At 48.0% G+C, this 24,484-nt stretch overlaps 1 protein-coding gene across 3 annotated transcripts; it reads right to left on the bottom strand.

Moving 5' to 3' along the window:
* Positions 1–565: 565 nt before the first annotated feature.
* Positions 566–23,818, bottom strand: Cpne9 (copine family member 9). 3 transcript variants are annotated; one of them, XM_032905953.1, is made up of 21 exons: positions 23,623–23,818; positions 23,081–23,121; positions 22,926–22,972; positions 22,706–22,809; positions 22,177–22,213; positions 21,943–21,945; positions 21,687–21,763; positions 16,356–16,419; positions 16,140–16,243; positions 15,904–16,008; positions 14,351–14,392; positions 14,013–14,088; positions 13,879–13,932; positions 13,292–13,353; positions 12,616–12,662; positions 11,607–11,788; positions 11,257–11,384; positions 4,953–5,055; positions 3,907–3,964; positions 3,488–3,561; positions 566–960 (listed from the first exon to the last, which is right to left on the bottom strand). In XM_032905953.1, the coding sequence occupies exons 1-21, from the start codon at positions 23,712–23,714 to the stop codon at positions 775–777; spliced, it is 1,686 nt and encodes a 561-aa protein (XP_032761844.1). In that variant the 5' UTR covers positions 23,715–23,818; the 3' UTR covers positions 566–774. The 3 variants fall into 3 exon arrangements, with proteins under 3 accessions (XP_032761844.1, XP_032761847.1, XP_032761846.1); XM_032905956.1 differs by having other exon boundaries at positions 23,081–23,143; positions 23,623–23,752; XM_032905955.1 differs by lacking the exon at positions 4,953–5,055.
* Between the last annotated feature and the right edge of the window lie 666 nt (positions 23,819–24,484).

Below are 24,484 nucleotides of genomic sequence, written 5' to 3' on the forward strand. Positions count from 1 at the left end.
ATCACAACAGCCTTTTCTTTTTTATTAAAAAAAAAACTTTTTAAAGTCCAGATAAATTGCCTACACTGGCCTTGAACTTGTGATTACAGGCTTTTACCACTAGCATCACACAGTTGTCTTAAAGCTAGCTTTTTTTTTTTTAAGATTTATTTATTTTATCTATATGTTAGTACACTGTAGTTCTCTTCAGACACTTCAGAAGAGAGCATCCCATTACAGATGGTTGTGAGCCACCATGTGGTTGCTGGGAATTGAACTCAGGACCTCTGAAAGAGCAGTCAGTGCTCTTAACCGCTGAGCCATCTCTCCAGCCCTAAAGCTAGCTTTTTTGATGTGAAGAACTGCTTAGAAAATTTGATGAAAGCTATGAGTCTGTCCTGAGGAAAAAATGTACAAGTATGCATAATAATTTTTTAAAAGTTATTTGGAATTTGATATAGAAGTGACTAGGTGAGTATAGTAGGATGGATGCTAATGTAACTGAAGTTATCCTTGCTCCTCCCTCTTGATGTGGTCCCAGGCTCTGCATCCCCAGTCTCCCTCTCCAACACCCACGAGACAGATATTGAGAAGATCAGCTTTATTATTGGCATAGGAAGGTAGGTGGTGATCATGCCAGGCCTTTTCGAAGTTGGGGACAAAAAGCTTGTCAGCCAGCACTGATCAACCTAGCTGGCCCTCCTGGTGAGGTTCAGAACTCCAGGGGCCTTTAGCTTCCAGCAGTGGATAAACAAGTAAGCAGACTGCTAACTAAGCATTGGATATGCAGAATCCTCAGGGCTGTTCTGGGGCTGAGGTTGGGTTGGGGTTAGCAGGGGGAGGAGGTCGAGGCTGGATGTCCCTGGTGCGCATGTAGGACAGCAGCTGCTCTGGAATCTCTGCTAGCACATCCTTGGCCAGTCGTGCCATGCTCAGCACCTGGTTCCCTGATCGGTCAACATAATCTCGGAATGGGACAAACTGGGACAAACAGGAAAGGAGGTGTGAGCTGTAGCCAAGGGAGTGGGTAGCACTCAGGTTTCATCTTTGATCCCTAACATCTCTTTCCAGGTAGTACTATTCTTCTCCCTTAATATTGAACTATTTCCTACTTTGATTTTTTTCTACCCACTTCCTACCTCTGTCCCCACTTTCTGTTCACCCTCAACTCATTCTAATTTGGCTTCTGCAGTCACTGAAATTTTCTTGCTAATGGCCCTGTAAGGCTAAATCAGTGCAGTGAGCAGTACTTTTCAGTCTTCATCTGGCTGAGAGTCTCTTTAGCTTCACTGAACTTGAATGTCATCCTTCTGAATACATCCCAATTCTTTGTGTGGGGTGCTGGACATTGAACACAGGATCTTGTACATGAAAGACAAGCTGTCTACCACTCAACCACATCCCAAGCCCAAATTGTACTCCTGACACCACGCTCTTCTTTTTTCCTACTTTTCTAGAAGCTGATCTTCATGTCAACTCCATTCCCTCAGGTTTTCCTGTGCTCTTAACTGCCCACTCCACCTCCGTCTCTCTGCATATCCTTGGCTATCATGGAACTTATTATGTAGACCAGGCTGGCCTTCAGAGAGAGCCAACTGCCTTTGCCTCTTGAGTGCGGGGAAGGAGAAAGTTGGACTTAGGAGAGAGGAAACAGTTGGGATTGAAAAGGAGGAGCAGTTTGCCAGGGAAAGGAGGTTAGTAAAAGGGGAGGGTAAGTGAAAAGCAAGAAGAAAAGCCCCCTCCGGAGCCCCGTGTTTACCTCTATCCTGTGCTTTTTATTTTACTGTTTTGTTTCAAGATCTGATGTGATTCTGTTGTGATCCTCCTGTTTCAGCCTCCTAACAGCTTGGGCTGTAGTTACTGTGCCTAACCCTGGCCCATAATCACATATTTAGTGGCTAAAACTATGTTTTCCTTCAGTTATCACATATTCCCCCAAGCCTACCTTTACCAGTTGAATACCAGGTCTTCCTGACCTATCTCTGTCCTCTAGCTTCCCCTTACCTAGTCAGTGGGACGTTTCTCCCTAGAAAACTGGGACTCTTTCCTATCAGTGTATGAACAAGTCATCAAATCCTGTAACGTGATCTTAAGTATCTTGTTTTGTTATGCTTTTGAGATAATCTTGTTACATAGCCTAGGCTGGCCCGAGACTCTCAGTCTTTCTGCCTTATTTTTTTCCAAATTGCAAGAATTACAGGAACACACACACATGCACACACATATGAGCACACTCAGAACTTACATAGGTCCCACACTGGCCTTGAATTCACTGTATAGCAAATGATATTGAACTTTGGAAGAGTAATTATTGTTGTTGTTGTTGTTGTTCTATGTGTTCAGTGTGCATGTGTGAATGCAGGCATGAGTGTGCTGTGATGGAGGTCAGAGTGGGTTCTCTTCTACCACGGGATTCCAGGAATCTAACTCCCATCATCAGGTTTGTTCAGCAAAGTAGATTTAACAGCTCCCCAACCCTGGTCTTACTGATCTCACCTTGAACTTCTTATCACTTGGCTCCACCTCCTGAGTGCTGGGATTTCAGGCACATACTGGCTTACACAGTGCTGGAGATCAAACCCAGGATCTCATGCATACTAGATAAGTACTCTACCAACTGAACTGCCTCCCCGCCTTTAAACATCTTTGAATTGGCTACTTCTGAACATGACCGCTGTTTTGTGTTCACATACTCCAGTCATTTTTGCTGCTTGCTAATGGATACCGGGCTTTTCCCTGGCCTTGCCACATAAGGAGCCAGAGAAATCCCTTTATAATATAGTTTGACCTGGGCATTGTGGCACACACTCCTAGCACTCAGGAGGCTGAAGCAGTAGGATTACCATGAATTCTAGACTAGCCAGGGCTACTAGTTCCCTAAATAGTGGGGTTCTGTCTAAAACAAAACAATAAATCCATGGAGGGATACATAATTGAGAATGCATTCTGACCGTCAGACCTCAGATATTCACCATGGCAGACAATCCTACCAGCCTGGTCTGAGCCTCTGGCAGGTCTTACACATTCCTTTTCTGCCTGTGAAGTTGATACCTTCCTCAGGTTTCAACTCAATGTCAACAGCACAGCCTCACAGACACCTCCCCTCACTACTATTGGCTGTTGACAGCAGCATTTGCTTGTTGGGCATCTGTGTAATACTGGCCATCTCCACTAGAGGGCAGAGACTTGATCCTCCTACATTGTACAACCTTCAGGACAGCTACAACCCACTTGATCCCTCAAAAGAACTGTTCAAAGCTTGTGTGGTGAGGCAGTACTGTAAATCCAGCACTCTGGAGGTTGAGGAAGGAGGGTCAGGAGTCCCAGGCCAGTCTGTGCTACCTAACACTATTTTGTCTAACAAGTTTTGCTTTTTGTTTTTTTAAAAGGGAAATTGTTCTATGAATGGGAAAGGTTTGAGGGGAGAAAGACAGTGACTAGGAAGGAGTAAGGGGAGTGGCTCCTAGGAAGCCTTGTTTCTCTCTGCTTTCACTACTCCCAGGGCTACCTGAACGATGTCCCGCTCTGCATAGCGTCCCCTGGAGGACACACGCACATCATCACCATCCAGTTCTTCCATTGCTGCAGAAAAGACAAGCGGGCATCATTGGATGGGTCTCTCCAACTCCAGCTCATTCCGCCCCTTCCTCATTAGAGCCCTTCAGAGTCCTCACAAGGAGACCTGACTTGCATTCTACAGTGGTGTGAGATTGCTATTATTATCTCTATGCTTCCTTCCTGTATGTCCCATTCTCCTAGAAATGCAGGGGAAGTATCGACACCATCACCAGAGTTATGGAGGGGAAACATGTTTGACTTCACCAAGGAGCCAGTCTGTTTTGTCTGTGAGGAGGGCCCAAGTGGCTAGATCCTTTCTGTCCCCTCCAGTTCCTAGTCCCAGTGATGGACACACCCCTTCCTACTCACCCTCAAACATGGCAGGTCCGACACCCACAATAATGATAGACATGGGCAGCGAGGACGCCTGTGGGGAGAGGAATGGCTTGAGTAAGCAGCTGTAACACACAGTGCCTGCAGCGTCTGTGTGGATCACATGCTCCTGTGAGCCAAGATAAGCTGCTGTGATTGGTTGTGGACTAGCTCTGGATGCACAGCAGGTGCCTTCTGGTGGAACATAAAGCCATTATCTTGTCCGTTTGAGACAAAAGTCTCACTCTAGCACAGGCTGACCTCGATATTTCTAGTATCATTTTAAAAAGGTTTTCTTGCCAGACATGTCAACATGCATCTGTCATACTAGTACTCATGAGGCTGAGGCAGCGAGATAACCACAAGTTCTAGACCAATGCTGGTTAAAGCATGAGTTCTAGGCCAGTCTGAGTACAGTGTAAGACTCCATCTGAAAAACAACAGCAACAAAACCATGGGAACCTTAATGACAGCAAAATACCCATACGACGCATGGCACATCATTCCCACACTTCCAGGACTCAGGAGGCAGAGGCAGAAGGATCAAAGGGAGTTCAAGAGTAGCCTGGTGTATATAGCTATTCCCAGGCCAACAAACCAACAAACAAAAATAGCCAGTCCTGGTGGCTCACGCCTATAGACCCAGCACTTGGGAAGCTGAGGCAGAAAGATTGCCTCTGCTCAGGCCAGTCTGGGCCATATAGGGATCCAGTACACAGTCAGACCGTGTTACAAAACAAAACAAAACAAAATTAAAAGCAAATAAAAAATAACTCCCCCTCTCCTGACAAAGGACAGGCATGCTTCCTGCTGAATATAAAAGACCAGCTTTCCTAAGCTCGGGTTCCATAGTGGGCTCATCTGGCACCATGCTGGGACCTAGAGAATCAAAAGCCAGTGTTGTTTGTGTCCCAGCCAATAAGCATTTCTGAAACTGGCAGATGAGATTGTTAGGATACACATGGAACACGGAATAAACATCATAGCCCCCTCATTGCAAGGACAATGACCCCTCCCTGACAAGCCTTCCTCCTCAAACTCACACTGACGATGGCCTCTTTGGTCTGTGTCATGTCGGAGATGACGCCATCAGTGATAATGAGCAGAACGTAGTACTGGGAACCATCCGAGATTTTGGCTGCAGCCCTGCATGAAAGACCAAGTTCTGTATGCAGTGGCCAGCCAGAAAGTACATGGTCAGTTCAGCCCCTGCTTCTACAGCCACATATAAGCAAGCAGTGGGCAAGACCTTGGGCTCCTGTATCCCACAGTCTTTGGCAGACCTGCTTGCTGCCCTTAGGTGCCATCTCTCCATTCTATATATAGTTTTTTTTTTTTCTTTTTTTTTTTTTTCGGAGCTGGGGACCGAACCCAGGGCCTTGCGCTTGCTAGGCAAGCACTCTACCACTGAGCTAAATCCCCAACCCCTCTATATATAATTTTAAGATAAGGTCTCTCAGAAGTAGACAGTGACTAATCCTCCTGCCTGCTCCCACCTCCCATGTGGGATCACAGCAATGATCTACCAAGTCCGTCTCCTCTCTTCATCCATCTCTAAATCCAGGAGTTTTCTCTCAGAAAAGGACTTCAGACATCCCTCGGTCTCCCCCATCTGCCAACTTCAGTTACACATCCTGAGTGGACTGGCAATGATTGATCTGTGTTGTCCAATACATTGTCCTTAGCCACATGCGAATGGATATAGAGATTTAAATCAACTAAGATTAAGTGATTAAAACATTCCATCCGCTAGTCACTCTAGTTACCTTTAAGGGTTCTCTCCCCATATGTGATGGTGAACACCATACTAGAGAGCATAGAGGCAGACACTTCTCTCATTGCAGGACATTTTGTTAGACAGTGCTGGCAGCTAAACTTGGTCTCTGAAGGCTGAGAAAGCATGGTGACAGTGTAGTTGCCTTGGCCTCTTGGTTGCTGGGATGTACAGCACCTAACCCAGATTATCCTATTTTTAAAGTGAGGAAACTGAAGTTCACAAACACTAGGCAGCAGTCCCCAAGGGCAAAGAAACTGAGGTCCATCAGTGTCCGCCCTGGCCTGCTCCTGCACAGTCCTCCATGTGCCGCACCTGTTCCTGCTAGGTCTAGCCAGTCAGCATCTCCCAAACCTGTCACTCATGCCTCTGTGCTTTTAATGTGCAATCAGCATTGCCAGGCTTACTAATGAAGGCCAACTCACCATGTAGTCCAAGCTTAACAGCCCCTCTACTGTAGCTTGTGCCCTACCATTCAGTATGCAACCCCATCCACTGAGATCCTCATACCCCGAGGGTTCCAAGGATGAATTGTTCTATGTGTGGATGAAGCCAGGGGATGCAGTACACACAACGCTCCTTCTTAACATAATTAGAGCAGACACAGACAGGATGGGCAAAGACTAGAAAGTTTGCATGTGTTTGTGAGATGAAACACTAGACTTCAAAGTCCCTCTCAGTCTGACTGCTTTCAGCCGTGTCCTCCATCTCCCCCTAACCCCCATCCCCAGGGAATGCAGTGTCTTACTTTTGACACCAGGCAACTTGCTAGAAATTTCTGGGGAGCTTTGGCCTACAGAAGTGATGATTTATTTATATTTCTGTCTCCTGCACCAAGGCAGGAGCTCCGGAGGGCAAGGACTAAATTCGATTCATCTGTGAGTCCCCAGTGCCCCAGCAGAGAACTGAGCACACAGCAGCTGCCCTTTGAATAGTGATAATGATAATAATAGGAACAGTAATAACTACTGTTACAGCACTTACCAGGGGCAAGCACTCTTGTGAGTGCTTGACATATGCTAACGGGTCCTTGTAACAGCCCTGCAGTGTAAATATTCCTGGCATTCTCAATCTCATTTGACAGAGTTCTTAAGAGAATTGACCAAAGCCACAAAGCCAGCCTGTGACAGTGTCTGACCAATGTACAGGGTCTAATAGCTCAATAGGTAGCTTGCCTAGCACACATAAGCTGGGGGTTTGATCCCCAGCACCACAGACATTGAGTAGAGTGGTGCACACCTGTAATCCCAACACTGGGAAGGTAGGGAAGCAAAGGCAGGGGGATGAGACGGCGTTGGGGGTGGTGGGTAGAGGTAGGATGTGGCACTGATGTACTGCTAATTTACTCTACTCCAGAATCTACAGCTTTTCTTTTTCCTTTTTTTGTTTTTTGTTTTTTTTTTTTTTTGTTTTTGTTTTGAGAGATGGTCTCACTATGCTATCCTAGCTGTTCTGGAATTCACTATGTGGACCAGGCTGACTTCAAACTCAGAGATCTTCTTGCCTCTGCCTCCCGAGTGCTGGAATTAAAGACGTGGACCTCTGTGCCTGACTTTTATTTAAAGCTTTCATTTCCTCGTTCTTAACATTTTCTACAGCAATGTTGGTTTTATAATTAAAGTAACCATTATCCTCAGTATGCATCAGAGAGTAAACCATTCTTCAATAGGTAATGGAAAATCTATGGACCTAAAAACCTCTCAGGAAGCCTTTAACATGTATTTTCATTGTATTTATTTGTTTTGGTTTGGGTTTTTGTTTGTTTTGTCCTGGTTTTTAGATGGGGTCTCCTGTATCCCAGGCTGTCCTTGAACTCATTCTGTAGCTTAGGATGAACCTGAGCTTCTGATCCTCCAGACTCTACTTCCCAAGTGCTAGGATTACAGACATGTGTCACCATGGGGTGCTGAGAATTGAACCAGGGCTTTCTGCAGATGGGCAAGCACAACCCTCATCCGTTGTCTTTTCCTCCATTCTTTCACTCCCAGGCTTCCCGAGACCTTTTGTTTAGGTAGGCCTCTTTTATTTAGCAGGTAATGATTTATTTGTTTTGTTTTTCAGACAGGATGTCAATATGTAGCTCAGGTTGGCTTTGAATTTGAGATTATTCTGCCTCAGCTATAACTATAGGAATTATAAGTATTATCTGTCTGCTTTTACTTTTTTAAATTCAATCAGAGAAACTTCCTTCTTTCTCCCCCCGCCACCGTGTGTGTGTGTGTGTGTGTGTGTGTGTGTGTGTGTGTGTGTGTGCAGGTGCATATGCATTTGAATATGTGCATTCAGAGGTCAGAAGTTGATATCAGGTGTCTTACCCAATCATTCTTCACCTTATTCTTTGAAACAGGGTCTTTTTCTAAGCCTGGAGCAGACTGATTGGACTAGACTGGCCAGCAAGCCCCAGGAAATTACTTTCTTCCACCTCCCCAGATGTAGGGTTCCAGGTGTACACTGCTATGCCCAAATTTTTATGTGGGTCCTGGGGATATGAACTTGGGTCCTCTTGTTTGGGCAGCAAGTACTTTAGACTTGCATCGTCTCCTAGCCTACTCCTTTCTTCCTTAAGCGTCAGTTCTTATCTCATTCCTTCGTTACATGCTTATGCTATCCTGTAGTTTTATTTTTATTTAAATACCCTTTGCTTTCTTATTAGTTGATATATAATCTGGCCTTTCTCTGCTTATATTTATTCTAAAGTTTTAAATAATTTTAAATGTGGATTGATGTCTATATGCAGGTGAAGGCAGGCCCAAGACAAGGCAAGGCCTATGATTGGACAGTGAAAAAGAAAGGGGATTGGGCAGAGTTTTTGTAAGGCAGGAGAGATGAGAAGATAGAGGAAGAGCCAAGATGGAGGCACAGAAGGACAACCAAGGTCGGCCACAGGTAGCTATGAATATTTCATAAGGGATGGATTTTTACAAGACAATCTGTCTTATCTAGGTGGGAAGTTTATATCAATATCAGTTGGCTCTGAGTTTATTGTATGGACGTTTGTGGGGTGAGTTCCTGATATAAATCTGATTGATAAATTACAAGCCTATTGAGTTTTGATTATTACGCGTTACTGTGACTATAACCACAGGGGGTGAATGGCTGAATGGGGCTGTCTTGGTCGTGACCTGCACCATGGGAACTAGAAGGTGAGATTGCCACAGGGCCCAGAGAGTAGCCATTGGCAGCGTGGGATGGAAATTGGGAACTCAGTAAGTCAGGTGGAGATGGTTGGAGATGGTTAGAGAGCTCTGGACCAGAGAGTCTGCTGAGTCCAGCTAACTGAGATGAAAATACCCCGCAGATGCCATGAGGCCCTATGGTGCTGGCAATAGCGTGGGTTGGACTTTTTTCATTTGTATTATTTACTACAACATTTAAATTTATCACCTCTGTGTACCTTCTATTGACTAGATACTATACTGTTACCTCTTAGATTAGTATCTATTTTTTTAACCTAACCTCACCATAACTCCAAATGTAAGCTAATGTTACATGGTATGGCGTTGCAGGCCTGTCATGGCAGCACTTGGAAGGCTGTGGCAGGCAGATCGCCTAGCTGTATAAGGGACTAAGTCAGCCTTGGCTACATAGTGAGATCTGGTTTCAAAAACAGGCAAAAAGAAGGGAGGCTGGCCGTGGTGGCCAGCTCCTTAATCCCAGCATGCAGTGTAGGATGATGTCACAGGTGAGGCAGGTACAGGATAGAAGGAGGCCTGTCATTGGAGGAGAAGGAAGGATGGGCGGGAGAGAAGTTTGAAGGAAGAGGAGGAGACTAAGGGAGGGAGAAGGAGAGACGGAGAGAGGGGAGAAGCCATGGCAGGTGATGTTAAGATTCTGCTCTGTGGGGCTGGGGATTTAGCTCAGCGGTAGAGCGCTTACCTAGGAAGCACAAGGCCCTGGGTTCGGTCCCCAGCTCCGGAAAAAAAAGAACCAAAAAAAAAAAAAAAAAAGATTCTGCTCTGTGTATTTACAGGTTGTTATTAATGTTCTCAAGGGATGGATGGTACTGGGCTTTGTATGTTTAAGTGGGCAATTATATCTTATCAATTGGATCTAAGATTACTGTGTTGTGTGTTCTTTTATGTGAGGGTTTGAGTGTAGGAAAGTGTGCGGCTGGGCTGTGTTTCTGCCAAGATATCTAGGGACCCCAAGGTGCAGACCAAGCGGGGTAAAAGACACCAATACTCTTTTTATTTTTATATTTTTACAACAACAATGCAGGAGGCAGAAAAAGGCAGAGCTCTGTAATTGGAGGCTCGTCTGGTCTACAACTAAGACAGCCGGAGTTACACAGAGAAACCCTGTGTTGAAAAACAAAAACAAAAACAAACAAACAAAAAACAAATGAAAGAAGAGAAGCTTCTGTTGATGTCCAGTATCTAACCATTTCACAGGTTCTATTAAAGAGGCTAAGCTAAAGCGGGCTGTGGTAGCACATGCCTTTAATCCCAGCATTGGCAGGTAGATCTCTGAGTTTAAGGTCAGCCTGGTCTGTCTAGTAAATTCCAGGACAGCCAGGACCAAGTAGAGAGACCCTGTCTAAAAAACAAAAACCATAAAAACAACAACAATAATAACAAAGACGAGTCTGTGGTGGTTTGAATAAGAATGGCACCCAGGGGCTCATATATTTGAATGCTAAATTATCAGGGAGTGGCACTATTTGAGAAGGATTTGGAGGTGTGGCCTTATTGGAGGAAGTGTGTCACTGAGGGTGGGCTTTAAGGGTTCAAAAGCCCCCTCTTCTCCCTTCTGTCTCTGTCTATGGATCATGATGTAGAATTCTCAGCTCCTCCACACCATTTCCTGTTGTGTACGCCATGTCCCCATCATGCTGCTAATGGGCTAACCCCTGAAACTGTAAGCAAACTTTTTTTTTTTTTTTTTTTTTTTTTTTTTTTTTTTGAGATGGGGTTTTTTATGTAGCCTTGGACTAGCTCTGTAGACCAGGCTGGCCTTGTGGCTTTGAACTCTCAGAGATCCTCCTGCTGCTGCCTCTCTGAGTGCTAGGATTAAAGGCATTCACCTCCCCTGCCTGGCTAAATGCTTTCTTTTATAAGAGTTTCCTTGGTCAGGGTGTCTCTTCCCAGCAGCTAAGCTAACTGGCATGGTAGTGTCATACCCATGTAATATTGGCACTTAGGAAGTGGAGGCAGAAGAATCAGGAGTTCAAGGACAGGTCTTGCCAACATAGCAAGTTCCAGGCCAACCTGGCCGATATGAGATCCCTTTTCAGAAAAAAAAAAAAAGAAAGAAATGATACAAAGCAAGTTGCTCAAGCCTCACACACGCTTCCTATAAACCTGGTGCCTTCACCGTGTCCTTCAGACTCTTCCCTCTCTTAGGCAAAGTCAAGGCTATCAAGGCCATTCTGTGACCTGAAATGTGACTCCCAGGCAGCACTAAGGTTGTTTCTTGACACTCTCTAAGCACAGCCAGGCAGAGTACCTTCTTGGTACCTGATCCTGGATAACATTGGACACTTCCCCTTCTCTCCAAACCCAGATTCACTCAGAGTGGGACTGCCTGTGGCTGGGTCCAATCATATGCCCCTCACCCTCACGCCATTCCCTTACCTGGCCACCTGGTTGATGACAGGCGCAAAGTAAGTGGGCCCATAGAGCTGCACCGTGCGCAGACTTTGGAAGTAACTCTCCAGCACGCCCTCAATGCCTGCACAGTTGGGGTCTTCATCATTATTGTTCTGAAAAAAAAAAAAAGGTTCAGTTGAGCTAAACCTACACCGAGAACATCCAGGAGTGCTCTGATCCCAGTTCACTACCCCCTAACCCCTTCATGCTTCCCTCCAAACCACAGCACTCCGTGTCCTGGCACTGTCACACAGCTCTTCCTTGGCCCTTGCCCTTCACAAAGTAGTGACAGAAGTGATCCATCCACTGAGGGGTTCTGGCCTATTATACTGTACCAGGGGGAACTGGTGGGAGATCCGCCCCTCTGGGGGCAGCTTGGCCCCAAAACCATAGGCTGGGAAGAGCTTGTCACTGTCATAGTCCTGGATGATCTCTCCCACTGCCTTGAGGGCCATGGCATAGGCACTGAGCTGGTAGGGACTCATGTAGTGCAGCGAGGTAGGCTGCAGGGGGTTCCCTGTAGAGAGAAACAGGAGCTCCGAGCTCACACTCACCTGCTTGTCCTTGTATGCATCTACCCACCAATCCTTTTCCCCACCTCTACCCACGAACGCCATCATTCTGTGACTGCATCATCCATCTGTTCCAATGTATACCCGTCTCGAAGCTCTCCCTTGCTCCTCTATGTCTATTACGCTGTACTACATGGTCACCCATTTACCACACATCCTCCCGCCCACCTGCCAGGCGGCAAATTCAGTTTTCAATCTGTTTAATCATTTTAGTCCATTGACTTCTGTGTTCTCTGGTTCATCTATGCGTCCTGCTTACTTAGTTGTCGTCCTTTCTGTCTTTATCCTAGCCTCCTTATTCAGCCATCCCTGTCCATTCCCTCCTCCTGCCTGAGTCTCCTAGCTCAACTTGAAACAGCTGTCTGCCTGTGCACTCACACACACACCTCATGCCCCTTAGTGCACTCACTCCCAGCCCGTCTCCTCATGATAGATTCATTGATTTGTCTGTTGATTAATCATTTACCACCTATTAACTTATCCTTGTATATACCCACCCACCAGTCCATTTGTCCTCTCCTGATAACCCTGTCCCACCCATCCATTTCCTCTCTGGCCAATTGACCTATCTAACCATTCAACCTTCTCTGACTTGGGTACCCGTCATGTCCTGCACCCTGTATCCACCTTTGCACCCAGTACTTCCCCTCCTTGGCTTTACACAAGTGTGGGCTTCTTGGGGAGTTATGTCTTATCCCAGGTAGGACTGTCGGCTAATGTCTAAAGGATCCCTTAGACTCTGCCCATTCCCAGGCCCTCCCCCATGTCTCACCGTTGGAAGCCGTGAAGTCAATAGCTACCGTGAAGTTCAGCTGCGTCCTGGTGGAAGAGTAGGTGGGTTGATTAATGAGGGACTGAAACCTATGAAATCAGTATTTCCCAAACATGGACACATTGTGATCCAGACAGTCTGGGTAGAACTAACGACGTGCCAAGTGCTGCTGCTGCTGCCGGTCCACTTTGGAAGCAGAATTAAATGCCAGTCTCATGACTGGGGTATTGTGTGTAGCTTAATGTAACACTAGAGTCCTGAAATAGTAACTAAAATACGTTTACAAAAGAGAAAAGTGAAGTTCACAGTAGCTGAGTTCACTGCCTGGGTCTGTCTGCAGTCACTGACACAGGCACAGTGTCTCCTATGGTCAGCCTGGCAGCACTGCCCTCTTGTTTACCCAGGAGGCATTTCCTCTGTGTGAATGCATGGACACACAGGCGTTGAATGCACTGAAGTACACCCCCAGCTTCTAGGACACTGCTCGAGACAACTGATCGGGCTTCTATCTTCCAAAGGGACTGGCAGCCCCAGGAATAGAACAAAGAACCTTCTGCACTTCACAGAACACGCAATACATCGTTTGCTATTGCCTGGCAGTTTATCTCCATGAGCTCACTGGGCCCTGACCATTCACAAGCAAGAAAACTTACTGCTGGCTTGGCCGATGACTCACCCTCCCTTGATGTAATCCACAAAAGTGAATTCTGAGTCCACAGAGAAGGAAAGGAGCGTCACCTGTGGTACACAAGAGGCAGCTCTGCCACTTTTGCAAGCACAGCTGAGGTAGCAGAGAGGGAACTTGGTAAACCTTTGGAGAGAACTGCATTATGGGATATGTGTATTTCTACTCCTGCCCAGCTTCCTCCACCCTGTTGCAGTCTCCAAAAAACACAGGTGCATCCTGGAACTTCCAAAAACATTTTTAAATTTGGAAACGTAACTTAGGGTATTTTTTTTTTTTTTTCGGAGCTGGGGACCGAACCCAGGGCCTTGCGCTTCCTAGGCAAGCGCTCTACCACTGAGCTAAATCCCCAACCCCAACTTAGGGTATTTTTAAAATGTCTGTAAAAGTGTAACAGTTGGACATGTTCCTGGATCAAAAAGAACAAAAACAAAAAGTTCAGTGGTGTTGCCTTGTCCTCAGTGTTACTATCCCAAGTCACTTGTGCCCACTGCCTTGTTCTACGTCTAGTAGTTGTCATGTGTGTCATGGGACAGAGACAGAAGGATCTGGGAGGTCAGAGTCCAGGGAGTACTCACGGTCCCCGAGTTGGTATATTTCTTCTTCTTGCATTTCTTCCGAGGGTTAAGTACCTAGGCAGAGGATGATCACAGTGACAGTCACCAGCCACCTAGGACAGAGAGCCTGGCAAAATGGGAGGGCATGCCCTCACCTCATACACTGTGAACTGATTCTGGGCCTTGCTCAGCTCCCGGTAGCTGGTTGTGAACTCACCGATGAAGTCATGGCTGAAATGAGGCCATGGGTGGGTAAGCAGCAGCTGCTGGTACAGAGCCAGAACCAAATCCTAGAGCTTTTATTGCCTAAGCTTCTAACTTGGGCTACAAGGCAGTAGGGTTGTGGCTAGATGGGGAAGAAAAAGGTGGAAGACAGTGTACTAGAGAGCTATCTAAGCAGGCCGGCTGTGTGTTTGCCACCATCCTTCTGTACCACATGGTCTAGGAACTGCTCCAGGGAGCACAGGAGAAAGAAGCACATCGGCTCATCTACCTTCCATCTCGGTCCCAGTCATATACATCGATCTTCACTGTTCTGAAATGCACATGATAAAGCCAAACATGGGCTGTGTGTACATGCCAAACATGATAAATCCAAACATGGGCTGTGTGTACATGCCAAACCCAAGGGACGCCCCAGACACTTACCCATACTCCAGTCACCCATCCATCCATCTGTCCTTCCATCAGTTGCTCATTTTCAGCCTCTACCCTTTCACTTCACACACATACTAGACCACTCAATCCTGCGCACGTGCGTACACACACACACACACACACACACACACACACACACACACACTTGCCATTTGAATCTCACTTTATTCTAGACAATGTTCTTAGCACTTTCAGAATGTCTCATTTAATGCATTCTCTAGAAGTATTATTCTCTGTAAGTACTATTCTATTGTTCCTATTTTTGGATAAGAAAGTTGATATATATATATACCCTTTCCCTTCTCTCCTCATCCCCTTGGGGATGATAATCTAAGCAACTTGGCTAGGATTTCATAGCTAGTAAGTGACAGCTGATATTTGAACCCAGATATCCTGTTTCCAAAGACCTTAGCCTATCCTCCCTTCCTTTATTTCTTCCCTTCTTTCTTTTGGAACTTCCTTTTCCCCTTTAACAGTTTTTCTAATTATCCCAGGGTGGCCTAAAACTCAAGATCCTTTTGCCTCAGCCTCCCAAGCCCTGGATTACAAACATGTCACATGCCTGGATCCAGAGACCGTATCTGCTATCTCATACGTCTGTTAAGTTCAGTCCATCAAACTATGTGGCCATCCATTTACTCATCTATATGCCAAGTCAATTACCCATCTTTCTCTCTACTCACCCATCAAGCTATACAGCCCATCACTCACCAACTGTAACACATTATGCAACTGTAATATATTATACAAGCACCCATCTGTCTGCTCATCTACTCAACTAAATCCCCAGCCATATTAACTTCTGTTCAGTCATTTGTATAACCATCCATTCAGGTGCCCTTCAGCCCTTCCAACCCACCACCCACCATCTCTGTACCACCCCCTCAGTAGTTCCTTTGGTCAGCCCTCTACTTTACACACATCAGTCAATGGGCTCATCCACTAATCATCTATTCATCCATCTAGGATTCATCTGTCTGGCCATCAGTTCACCTGTCACTCGCCATGTCTTGTTCTGTTCTACTTGATTTTTCATTCCCGTGTCTGCCTCTCTCAGGCTATGCATCAACTCTCACATACTCAGCCATCACGTCTCCATATCATCCGTCTTCCTTCAGCCTGCTGACATACCCACCAGTCTTTCTATCCATCGCCTATGCTCTCACCATCTCCTCCTCTCCCACCTCTCCCCACCTCCCACTCCCTTTATCTATCTGTCTATCCATTCACAGTTTATCTACCCATCCCACCGTCTATGCTTGTGTCTGCTCACTCTCTGTTCACCTGCTCTTTGATAAACTATTTCCTCACTCTGGGGCTTAGGAACCTCGTCATGTTTTCAGAGGGAGCCTCACTCCTGTCCTGATCCCCGATTCCCGTGAAGCAGACCTGTCATAGTCTCCATTGCACAGTGCCCGCACAGGGATGCTGAAGGGCTGCCATACTGGGTTCAGTGTGTTTTTCACAACCTCTGTCTTGTGGCAGATGGTGAACCTGGAGGGAGACAGGAAACTGGAGAATGCCTGGGAGTGGCACTGAGGCCACTACTTGTAGAGATTCCCAAGATTCTGCACTCATTAACTTGGGCCACGTCTCTAGCCTCAGCACTGTATGGGGTGACTCACGTGCCGTCCTCATTGCTCCTGTAGAACACAAGGAAAGGGTCTGACTTCCCGAAGAAGTCCTTTTTGTCCAGCTTGTTTGCACACAGCTGCATGGTGGCAATGTCCTAGGGATGGAGAGTGGGGCTGTTGGGACCCAAACTGGCTGCTTTCCAATGTGTCCAGTGAGGGAGTCTGGGAACGAAGGAGTTTGCATTCCGGCCTGTGGCCCACACTGACCCGGCAGTTGCTGAGCTCCTCGGCAGTCAGCAGTATGGTTCCACACTTCTTGCCTGGCACACCCCTACAAGCAGAAAAGGCCTCTTAGAGGAGGAGGGAGGGCGAACAGCAGAGTCAGGGTGATCAGTCTGGGCTTTATGGGCCAGGGCATTCAGTTTGCCATTTGCTGACAATCCCCCAAGTGCACCCCACTTCTATTCTGAGTGAGAAAAGGCCTGCTTTGACTTGGTGGTATCTGAAGTCTGTAGGAAGGGGCTAGACAAGCCCTGGGGGCACCACGTAACAGCAGTGTGCAGAGGCAGGTGGACAGTGTATATTTCATTGTTGCCCAGCCGCTTGACCCTGGCACTCCTCCAGCTCTTACTTCTCCCCTTGAGGTGGGAATGCCTATGGTGTAAAGGGCCTGAACACGCGCCCCGAAGGCATGTGCTTCCTGAGCCTGCATCCTTCAAACAGCCTGGCTGTCTGCACTGTGCTACACTGGGAGGGGCCAGCTGGCAGACTGCCCTCAGGAGCTTCTAGAGGAGTGGCCTGGTAGAAGCTATAGACAAGTGCAGTGTGACAGACACTTCTGAATGAGAGAAATGTCTGTTTAGACCAAGAGGCAGAAGTGTGCTTCGCCTTTTGGAGGAAAGGAAAGAAAGGGAGGGATGGACTCACACACACACACACACACACACACACACACACACACACACACACCCTTGTATGCACACACTCGCTCTCATGTACTGTGTGCATGGCAAAATGTCGAGGCCTGCCTGGACTGCCTAGTCAGACTCTGTCTCAGCAAACAAAACATAGCTGGGTGTGAGGCCCACCATACCTGTAATTCCAGCTCATGTGAAGTTGAGGCAGGAGAATAGCTGTAAGCTTGATGCCAGCCTGGGATACACAGTGAGTTTAGGTTAGCCTAGGCTACATAGCAAGTCTATGCCTCAATTCCTGTGAGTTTGAGGCTAGCCTGGTATACAGAGGCCATTCCAGGACAGCCAAAGCTACATAGAAAAAATTCTGATTGAAAAAACAAAGAAACAAACAAACCAAATTGTAAACAGTGACAACCCCATCTCTACCTGCTCCACTCCCCAAACAGCAAAGGACTTATACAAAATGAAAAGGACAGAGGAAATGTTCTCTCCTGCCCCCAGAAGGGACATTTTCCTGTGCTCAAAGGATATAGCCAGAGACCCCCACCCTTGATTTGCCTTGAGTCTCTAAGATTAAGGGACTTTGTTGATAAAGGCCTGTCACTCATGAGCCTTAAAGGCATCCACAGTGTCCAGGGGGATTGAGTCCAGGAGCGGCAACGTGGGTTAGAGGATAAAGACGCCTGCTGTCCGGACTGGCAACCTGAATTTGATTCCCAGGGCACACCTGGTGGAAGCAGGGACTCAGCTCCCACAAGGTAATGCTCTGACCTCTCGATGTGTGCTGTGACCCCTGTGTGCACACCCCCTTACAACTACAAAAGGAGAGTCCCAGGTTCAAGCCCCAGCTAACTTGCTATGTGACTTTGCCCGTCTTTAAAGTGAGGGGCTTACCTAGGCATGGCGGACACACCAGTACTCAGGCCAGCAGGAGGATCATCTAGGTTTGAGGCCAACTCAGTCTACAAAGTAGGTTTCAAGCCAGCCAGGACCACATAAAAACCTTGTCTTATTAAAAATATTAATAATAATAATAAAATGGAGGTGTGGTGACCCACATCTGCAATCTTAGTGTTTGGGAGGCTGAGGCAGGAGGATAGGAGATCAAGGCCAGTTACCTCCACATAGAGAGTTCAGGGTCAGCCTGGGCTACAGGAGAAGCAAACAAACAAATCAAAATAAAGAGAACTGTTTTAGTTGGGTGTGGTGGTGCACAACTGAGTTTAAGGCCAACCTAGTCTACAGAGGGAGAACCAGAACAGACAGAGCTCAGAGAAACCTAGTCTCAAACAACAATGATGAGGACAACGACAAAAACTGTTTTGTTTGTTTGTTTGGTTGGTTCCTTCAAATCCTGACCCTGAAGGCTTTTAACAAGAGGGTGTGGATATGGCTGGGGCCATTGCCCAGCAGTGAACCACCCAGCCTTGTGCTGGTTGTCTTACATTCTCTCCACGTTCTCCATGCCCTCCTCAGCCAGGGAGAAATGCAGACTCTTTCTGAGCACCACTGACTTTAGTATACTAATGCAGTCTCTTTCTGAGCACCACTGACTTTAGTATACTAACTTGCAGAGCTGCAGCCCTGTGTAAACCCAGCTCTGTGTAGCCCTTACTACACTTACACGGTAGAACACGGCCGCACGATCTAGCTAACCAGTCTCCATTTCAGCACCAGGGCCTCGAACCTCAGGTCTTCAGCACTCCCCCCCCCCACTAACCCACTGAGCATCTAAGTCCTTTCTCTCTCCAGTTCTGCTCCACAGAAGACTCATTCCTCTCCCCTCAAAGCATCAGGGCCTCTTCCCATCCTCGCTCAGCCAGTGACCTGGTTTCCCACTTGCTGACAAAACCGAAGCAACCAGAAGAGATAGTCCACCCACCGCCATGCCACCCTGCCTGCCACCAGCATCTTCACCCACATGGCTGAGTCTTCCTACAGCTGCTATAAATGAACTATCACGTGCCTCTTTACCCCTCTGCCAGCTACTATCCTCTCTGTCTTGTCTGCACAAGGACACCACACCAGCTAAGCTCCCCCCTTCTTTTTCTTTGAGATTCTGTGTAGCTAACGATTGCCTAGAACTCACTACGTAGTCTAGGATGGCTGAAACTCATGGTAGTGCTCCTGCTCTTGAGTGCTAGGATTATAGGCTCGGGCTACCAGAGCTGCATGGTTTCCCCTTCTATTTATCCCCCCACCCCCACCCCCTGGCATCTCAGTCTCTGTGGGCCCATTACAAATGTGATATACTTTCTCTCCTGTTAGAAAACTACAAACTGACATACAGATACAAAAATGCCACAAGGAAACCCATTATTCTGTATGCTCACTTAAAAACACAATTTAAAAATTATAACTCTATTCTTCTTTTCTCTTTAAAGGCTCATATGCTACAGCCTAGGCTGACCTTAAACTCCAAAGCCTACTTACCCTTCCAAGTGCTGGGATTACATGTCGAGCACCATTTCACACTTATTTGTTTCTGTGTGGATGCGGATGACTTGTGGAACCTGGCTTTCTCCCTTTGTCATCAGGCATGGTGGCGTGTGCTTTTATCCACTGAGCCACATCACTAACCCTTTCCTGACTGGGGTCTGTGACAACATGTCTCCCCTTTTCCCTTTGCAGCAAAACCCCTGAGATTCCTCTGGCCCTTCCCTGTGTCCCTTTCCCACCCACTCCTAGACCTCTCCAGCTTCCTTTCCTCTTGCTGGTAGAGATAATTTTAATTTCTCATTTTATCTGACCTGCAGCAGCATTTGATATGATTGGTCCCCCATACTCTGCTTCCTCCTTTTCCTTCTTTTTATGGTATTGGGATCAAACCAGGACCACATGTATCCTAAGGATACAGTCTACCACTGAACTACACTACAGCACGTTTCTTTAAAAAAGAAAGAAAAAAAAATAATGACATTTGTTTTTCTTGCAATGTGAGGGTGGGAATTAAAACCATATTCCATGTTTTATACAGAAACTGCTATTATGAAGCTAGGCATGGTGGCACATGCTTAGAATCCCAGCACTTGGCAGGTGGAGAAAGGAGGTTTGGGAGTTCAAGGCCAGTCTTGTCTGCATATGGAATTCAAGAATAGCTTGAGACCATATCTCCAAAACAGAAAAAGCCACCAAACAAAGTAAGGCATGGCTGCTATGACTGATACAACGTGAATTTCGTGTTGCAAGATTCTCTTGGCACCTGTGACACTCCTACACCCATGCGGCAGTGTATCCTCAGTAGAAAACTAAAAGGCAGTAACAACCGGAAACTGCTATGCATGCTTACCTTCCGCCTAATCAAGATGATGTGGGGCGCCCCTGTCACAAACAGAGACTGTACGGAGGCAGTCTCATGGTCTGTTCATGTGTGTCTACTAGCTGTTGTATGTATTTGGTGTCTAATAGAACACATGCATTCATGCTGAATCTGCCCTTCAAGTTGGGATTCTGTCTGTCTGTCTGTCTGTCCGTCTGTCTCTGTTTCTTCCCCCCTTCCCTCCCTCTGGTTGACCTGCATATTACCTAGGTTGGTCTCCAACATGAGGCAATCTCTCTGCCTTGGCCACCCGAGTGCTGGGTTACAGGAGCGGGCCACCATGCATGAACTGCAGTATGCTTTTTAACAACAACCCAAATGATTTCCGTTCGTGGCACAGTTTCATCTTTCCTGCTGCTCAGGATAAAGGCCCTGGCCTCCTTTCCAGTTGTATTTAATAGTTTTTGGATCTCTTGGCTTCCCCTTCAGAATACATCCAGAATCTGACCAGCTCCCCATCCCTCAGTGCTTCCTCCCTAGATTACAATGCCAGCTTTCTTATTGGCCAGTTTTCTGATTGACCAGCTTTTTGATAGGCTATCTGCTTCTGTCTTTGTCAACCTAGGATTTATTCTTTTTGTAGTTTCTTGAACTTGGGTTTATTCTTAACCCGGTGGTCTGCATAATCGGATTATGGCACACATGCTCAGAGCCTTACATAGACGCCATCTCAAGGGTGCAAGCCACTGGGAGCTCCCTAATCTGCTCTACCTTGCCCTCTCCTGGCTCCACCCCACTGGCTGGTTTAGGTTCAGTAAGGCAGTTTCCGCTGTGTTCCCAAGGCTTACTCCTCACCTCTGGTACTGTGTTCCAGGGTTTCTAGTCTTCCAGTTGACCAAATGATTGACTATGGTACCTCTCTCATGCCTGCTGTTTTACTTTGATTCCTCTCTCCATATATCATTTACTATTTCAACCATTTTTCACTGATGTCCACCTCCTTTCTCCAGCTAGCTGGGCCACATTTATAATTCTAGCCCATTAAACAGTGGGTGACAGAGGTCCAGTACAGTGGTAGAACAGGTGGTCTGGGGTTCCTCAACCAGGGCAAGGCACTGGAATGCGGCTAACACACCATTCAGTAGTGGGCATAGCGGCAAGACCTGAGGATCTGACCTTATTTTAAGAAGCTTCCCAGTAGAGTGGAGCTTGGGAGAAGGCTTTAAAGATTGGACCAGCATTGGAAAAAGAACGAAGAGGAAACATGATTTGAGCAGAGATCTAGAGGAGTAAAGTGGGTAGGGAAAGAAAGCTCCCGTTGAAGCGATCTCTGCAGCCCCTACTGACATCCTACCAGTCTGACTGGGAGGGGCAACTCCGAGAGACCCCTCCCTCCCCTGGACCCTTTCCCATTCAGCTCACGTAAGAGGTCGCTCCACACGGCTGCCCTGGCCTCCAATCACCTCTCCCAGGGCCAGGAATGCTTGTCCCAGGAAATCCTGTGCCAAAACAGGGAGCCAGCGAGTCGGGGAGGGGCCCGGAGTCCCAAGCCTACCCTGGTGACGCTGCTGCTTTTGACCACGATAACTCCGAAATCTAAATGACAGCCCCACGTGTTTTCTGTTTCTTGAGGATCTCCCAACCAAATTCTTTACGGTGCAATCCACAGCATCCTCACCTTCTGCAGGTCCCGCGAGGTAGGCAGGGAAGGAAGAAAGGCAGTGAATAAAGCCAGAGAAGGGGGAGGAACTGGGGTGGGGGCTGGTAGGCCAGAGGGACCAGGATCTAAGAAAGGCTGGTGGGTGCGCGCGCGCGGGAGAGCGGGTACATTGGGGAGGAGGTGTTCAGGGAAGTCCTTTGACAGGTTAGCCTCTATGTGCCCAAGCAACCTGCCAGCGGGTCGCTGGCTTACCGGTTTGGAGATATTGGCTTTAGAGTCGACGTTGTACCTGGGAAGAGAGTGGAACCAGTGTGGGGTGGGGCTGGGTGGGAGAAAGTCTGGAAGAGGTTAGGTTCAGTCTTGGTTAAGATTGTAGGTAGAGAAAGGGTCAATGGACACCAACTCAACTTGGGCGTGGTTTGGTAAGTGTGTGTCAGGGTCGAGAGGGTCATGCGTAGGGTGAAGCTAAAGAGGACGCTTGATGGGGATGGAGTCACATGGGATAGAGACCGAGGCCAAGGTGGAGCTAAATTAGAAGGCAGGGTTGTGGGCAGGGCCTGGCTTGAGGGGGGAACTAGACGGATCCAGCGTAAGGAGGCGCCAACTTGGGCATGGGGGCGGGGCTAAGACCACTGTGAAGTCTTCGGAGGCCGTCCTGGGCTTGGGGGAGGAGCCAGGTAGCAAGGTGAGGTGGGGGCGAGACCAGGCAGAATTCTGGGCTGATCCAAGTTGGGGGTGGAGGGGTGGGGAGGGCAAGACAGGATAATAGGAGGAGCCTCACACATCGAAGCGGAGATTTTGCTTTTCCTCAAAGAAATAGTCGAGAACGAATTTGCGCACGAAGTCTGGGTTCAGTGTGTTGTCAATCACCTCGGTTCGTCCGAACTGGGCGGCAGGAAGGGGGTAGGGTGGGGGGGGGATGGAGCTTGAGCGTGAGGCGTGCAGTCGGGCTAGAGGTTCCCGGGAGCAGCCCAGAGCTGGGCTGGGGCTCGGGGACTCACCTCCCGCCACTCCTGGCTGGCTCGGCTCTGCGTGTGAAGCACCACCACTGCGGGTGAGGGCAGGGGAGGGGAGCTTGTCAGGTCGGCCCGCACCCCTCACCGCCCCACCCTCTCCTACACCCCGGGTTCCTCCTCCAGGCCCTGGAGCTGCTTACTGGGGTCCGACTTGGAGAATGTATCCAGGTCTAGCAGATTCCTAGAGAAAAGCAACAAACAGACTGAAGGCTAGCTCATTCTGGCGCTCACCACCTTGACACAGTCCTGAACTGACTGGTCACCTGGAGGAGACGTGGGGTGCAAATTGTATTCCCTCCCTATTACTATCCCCAGTTACTGTTGGGGTCCACGCTGTCAGCATTCGGGACAACATCAGAAATCTCTGCCAATTGGCTCTATATGTGCCCTCACTGTTTCCAAGGGTCCAGGACCGCAGCTCGCCCCACAACTTTGGCCCCTTATGGCCCAGCTCTTTAGGGATTCCCGCAGCCCACCTTTTGAGCCAGTAGGCTTGGGTGGGGCTGCCCAGGGAGACCCCTCTTTCATCTTGCCAGTAACTCCAGCCTTCAGCCTCAGTTCTCTGTTGCCCACTTCTGGTCATCCCCTCTGTGGTCTAGCCCCCCTGCCCACACCGAACCCGCAGCCGCGGTAGGCTGGGGAATTGCCAGTACTTAAACCCTCCCCAGCGCGGCCCGCTCACCGGCACGACACAGTAATTTCAATCTTGGTGGCCGGGACGCTACGCTCTGAAGCTCCGCCGAGAGACATGGCTGGTCCAATGGCCAAAGCCATGTAGGGGCTGCGAGACCCCGGGTGCCGAAGCTAGGGGCAGTGGCGAGGCCGGCCCATGTGCGGAGGCAGCGGCGCTCTCTCCAGCCTTGTGTGCGCTCCGCTGCTCGCGCCCTGACAGTGGCCACCAGCAGCAGCGGCTCCAGATGGCAGCACAGCCCCGCCCGGCCCTGCAGGCGGCCCCCGCCCCATTGGAGCAGCCTGGAGCTAGTAGGGGAAACTCACCCTTATCCCAACTCTACCTAAACAGCCTCTGGAAACACCAGAGTGATGGAAACCTCAGAACTATCCATGGTTCTGAAACATTTGGGCTGGCAGGTGGGAGTTGGTAGCCCCTGATTCTGAGCAGCTCTCATCTTTCCCACTCCCGACTTATCTTGGTCCCTGAATATGAAGTTACATTTCCCCCTTAATATTTGCGTGGCCTTGAACAAGTAACTCAATATTAATGGTAATGGCCCTAGTGGCAGCTACTGGCGTACTTTAAGATGGTTTAGTGACCTCCAGGTATTCACATTGATGGCCTGTCAGATCAGGGCTCTGGGGACAGTTCATTGGCACAGTACCTGTCTACTATATGCAAAGGCCTAGGTCCCAGTACAGGGTGTGAGAGGAAGATCAGTGAATGAAGAACTCTATAAATTGATGCCTTCGAATCCTGACATTCATCAAGCAGCTCCCTCCCCTGTGCTGTGTCCATGGCCCTCTATTGGCTCAGGTCTTCTATCCCAGAGCACTGCTGCTTCAGGGCCTGCTAAAGAGGAAAGTCCATA

The sequence above is a fragment of the Rattus rattus genome, chromosome 6 (genome assembly GCF_011064425.1).
Source record: "Rattus rattus isolate New Zealand chromosome 6, Rrattus_CSIRO_v1, whole genome shotgun sequence".
Taxonomy (NCBI): Eukaryota; Metazoa; Chordata; class Mammalia; order Rodentia; family Muridae; genus Rattus; species Rattus rattus.

Coding starts and splice junctions, on each gene's coding strand:
- Cpne9 (XM_032905953.1), bottom strand. CDS start 23,714: ATGGCTTTGGCCATTGGACCAGCCATGTCTCTCGGCGGAGCTTCAGAG. Junction 22,214..22,705: donor CAAAATCTCCGCTTCGATGT/GTGAGGCTCCTC, acceptor CTCTCTTCCCAG/GTACAACGTCGACTCTAAAG. Junction 16,244..16,355: donor AGGAGCTCAGCAACTGCCGG/GTCAGTGTGGGC, acceptor CTCCATCCCTAG/GACATTGCCACCATGCAGCT.